The following is a 3,401-nucleotide window of genomic DNA, read 5'->3' as shown; positions in this document are numbered from 1 at the left end:
CCCCTGAAACACACCCCATGATCTCCTGTGACCTCACTTTGCAGAAGATGATTGGCAACGTGGCTTTCAGAAAAGCTTATCTGCCACCACTGGTCTTTCATTGGGGAGTCCCAGAGAAGCCTCTAAAAAAACAGCGGCATTTCTGAAATACAGATGTACATCTCAGAAAAGCAAGCATGATGCAAGCACAAGCATTGGTTCTCTGAGGCTCAGGAGAGATCACAGGGAAATAAGAGCGATAAAGATGGGCAAGACTTCTGATCCCAGAGGAGTGCAGAAACAGCTGGCTTAGGCTAGTTTGGGAGTCTGGCCCTGGCAGTGCCCCCTCAGTCTGCCCACTGACGATCTTGTGAAGATCCTGGATGACACAAAGTCCTATAGTAGCAGATGATAATGACAGGCTGCTAAGGGCTTGGGATGGAAGAAAAGGGGCCTGCAAACTGGATTTGGGGTCTCTTTCTCCTCCATCTGCTGACAGTCTCTCCTTGAGGTTGAAAGTGTCACCTGTTCTGCAGCAACAAGTGTGTGTGTGTTGCATGCATGCATGCTTGTCTCTGAGGCTGTAAAACAGTCTCACTGGCACTACTCTTAATCTGTTTAATTGTTCTGTATGTTCTGTCTCAGTAAAAACTGCAGACTGTGTATTTCCTCCCACCAAGACAAGTGTGATCCAGCTGCCTCTCGCAACTCAGACACTGGTCACTTCTGTGTTGGGACACGTAGACCAAGGGGAAGGGGGCTAACCCCTCCCTCACCCCCACGGCCCATGTCTAATGTCAGCTATCATTTCAATGAACAGCTCCCCTTCACTGCTTACAAAGGCTAGAAACTCACTCTGAACTGGCGGCCTGTATCCGTCACAGCCAACCCTGGGTCTCTTCTGGTTGTATTTATCGCACAATTGTGGATTTCCTGCCTGGTTACAACACCAGTCATAGAGTTTCAACTCTTCATCTAGAAACAAGAATTTAAGAAGAAAGTGATGGAAATCATGAGAGCATAATATGGACACGTTTAGGATAATGAGCCTGACGTGGACATACAATCTGAGCACTGGGAAGTAGGAGGACTCTGCTCTCTAAAACACTTAGCAAGGGGTTACTTCAAAGCTTCATTACTTCCACACAGGTCTTGCCTGGCTTGTGTTTACAGCCTTGCAGCAGCAAGGAAAGAAGTGGGAACTTCTGTACATCATCTAACACGATGCCTACCATTGTAGGGAGAGCTTTTCCGTGTATCCTTCCAGATCCTCTCCTGATGACCTTCCACAAGCTGGTTATTGTTGTTGTATAGGCACCGGACCCCAGCACCGTACTTGTTTGGGGTGGAGGAATACAGCATTGTTAATCGGGAATCTGGCAAACCTGTGACAGTAAAAGACATTAGTTCGGTTCGTGGACCCTTTCCCCCCCACTGGGAGCAGTTGTATAAGGGCACAAGTACGTAACATCCATGCGACGCACCTTTTTTGCTCTGCGTGTAGCGCTTGTCTGACCGAGCTTGCTTCAGTGAGCAAGGACAACGAGGTAGGCCCTTGTTCCAGGCTGACGGCTGCCCCTCGTGGCTAAGCCAATCCAAGCACCTCTGCCTGTAGTTCACCTGGATGCGGCTGGGCAGCTTGTATAGCCACAAGCCACGTACAGCTGAAAGGCAAGGGGTGTCAGCGACACATGTCCATCACCACACTGGCTGGCACAGAATAACAACTGAGCTGCATTTCCCTACCTTGCACCTCAGTTCCCCCTCATTCCTCCCCACTCTCTTGCTAGTTGTTAGCCTTCAGGAACTCAGACTTGATTAGCCTTTGCTCAGGTTTGGCTCTGCTGTCACTCAACTCTGTCATCACTGGAACCAAAAGGGGCAGCCAGAAGGGGTGCACGGGCGGGTGGTCTCTTGTGCCTTTCAAGTCCTTCCCGGGAGGATGCAGCATCATCTCCTCTCACATGGCCCTGCTGCCTGCCCTCCTCTCTCAGTGCCTCCTTCATCTGCTGAAGCGACAGGCGAAGCTTCAGACATTGGGTGTTCCACTTCAACTCATGAGTGGAATACAAACTAAGGCCTATGTGTGGCTGCTCTTTCTGAAGCCTGCCAGAAAGAGAGCCACCCCAACAGGCTTTAGGCCAGTACTTTCAAGGCCATGGCAGCCAACCCCCTACCAGCTGTGTTCTGTATCCTATTAGGTGCTCTCCTCCAGCGAAGACTGGTGTTATAGAAATTTGATTAAACAAACCAAAAAACAAAACAAAACATCCTGGTTTGGCTTCCTGCCTAGGACAGCAGACACAGAGGCACCGCATGACATAGTACGACAGCAGTGTGACAGCGGACACAAGAGGCACTGGCTAGGAGCCTACACCATCAGAGGATGCACCTGGCCAGGCAGACCCCTTAACTGTCTGTGCCAATGGCAGTGCCCAGTGGGGCAAGTAGAGGTGCCATATGGGGCCTAGTTCAAAGTTTGGCCCCAGGTGTCGTCGTCCCCCCCAGCAGGCTGGTGCCAGCACTGCACAGTGGGGTGATCAAACTTCTGGTAGGCCACTATACTTGGCCTAGTGATGGGCCCTGAGTGGCGCAGGTCGGCCTTGGGCATGGTGGCCAGTGATCGTGCCTGTCTCTTGAGCAGCTGTAAAGTCTCCAAGGAGGACAGCGCTTTGTCTTCTCCCACCCAATCCCTCCCCAGCCCCTTCGTCATTCCCTCTTCTGCTGGCTGTGGGTCACAACTAGAGCCCTGCTGGGGCGACTGGTGCTGCAGGAGTTTTGCGAAGTGCTGGCAGTACCTGTGTTATAGCCCTCAAAGCGATCTGGCCGGTATTTCTCTGCTGGCGTTTTATTCATCAGGTCATCAGTTCTGAAATATCCATCACCACTATATAAAAAAGAGAAGCAAAGTGTCCTGCATTCCAGGGATCCACAGCAGTCTCCCAATTCCAGCTAGGGGATTTGCTTCCAAACCTCCACACAAGGCTGTGGCATAGCTAAGAGGGACAGGGGGACAACTGCCCCAGGTGCCATGCCTTCAGGGGGTGTCAAGGGTTGCCTTTTGGAGGCCTTCTGAGGCCTGGAGGCTGTATAGGGGTGTTAAATTTTCAATATGGACCCCAGCTGCCAGATGCCCTTGCTACACCACTGCCTCAAGGTAGTATCTCCAGAGAAGCTCTGTGTTAAACTCTGCCATGGCATCTTCTCCACTAGCCACCAACAAGTGGTTGGTTTTTTAACATTGAGTAAAGTTCAATATTTATCTTGGGTTTTTTATATTTATTTTGTATTTTATAATGTATATTGCATGGGTGTCCTGCAAGAGAAAAGTGAGCTATCAGTCAAATAAATAAGATAAAACTCCCTTGTTCTAACCACCAGGATCTTTCCCCACCTCCATTATTTTCTTTCTTACTGCCTTT

The 3,401-nt window shown here is 50.2% G+C and overlaps 1 protein-coding gene across 1 annotated transcript; it reads right to left on the bottom strand.

Annotated features, from left to right (window-relative positions):
• Positions 1-751: 751 nt before the first annotated feature.
• On the bottom strand, positions 752-2,692 carry MUC4 (mucin 4, cell surface associated). Its single transcript, XM_066621579.1, has 4 exons — positions 2,545-2,692; positions 1,464-1,643; positions 1,212-1,364; positions 752-954 (listed from the first exon to the last, which is right to left on the bottom strand). Exons 1-4 carry the CDS (start codon positions 2,690-2,692, stop codon positions 752-754), a joined length of 684 nt encoding a protein of 227 aa, XP_066477676.1.
• Positions 2,693-3,401: the final 709 nt, after the last annotated feature.

Source organism: Tiliqua scincoides, chromosome 3 (assembly GCF_035046505.1).
Source record: "Tiliqua scincoides isolate rTilSci1 chromosome 3, rTilSci1.hap2, whole genome shotgun sequence".
NCBI lineage: Eukaryota > Metazoa > Chordata > Lepidosauria > Squamata > Scincidae > Tiliqua > Tiliqua scincoides.
The sequence above is the reverse complement of the archived record's forward strand: the minus strand, read 5'-3'. Positions and strand labels throughout refer to the sequence as shown.

What these genes read in the sequence shown, in the direction of transcription:
- MUC4 (XM_066621579.1), bottom strand. Translation starts at nt 2,692, where the DNA reads ATGACGAAGGGGCTGGGGAGGGATTGGGTGGGAGAAGACAAAGCGCTG. An exon ending in CTACACGCAGAGCAAAAAAG is followed by an intron (nt 1,365 to 1,463) that starts GTGCGTCGCATG and finishes TTACTGTCACAG; the next exon opens with GTTTGCCAGATTCCCGATTA. An exon ending in GAAAAGCTCTCCCTACAATG is followed by an intron (nt 955 to 1,211) that starts GTAGGCATCGTG and finishes TCTTGTTTCTAG; the next exon opens with ATGAAGAGTTGAAACTCTAT.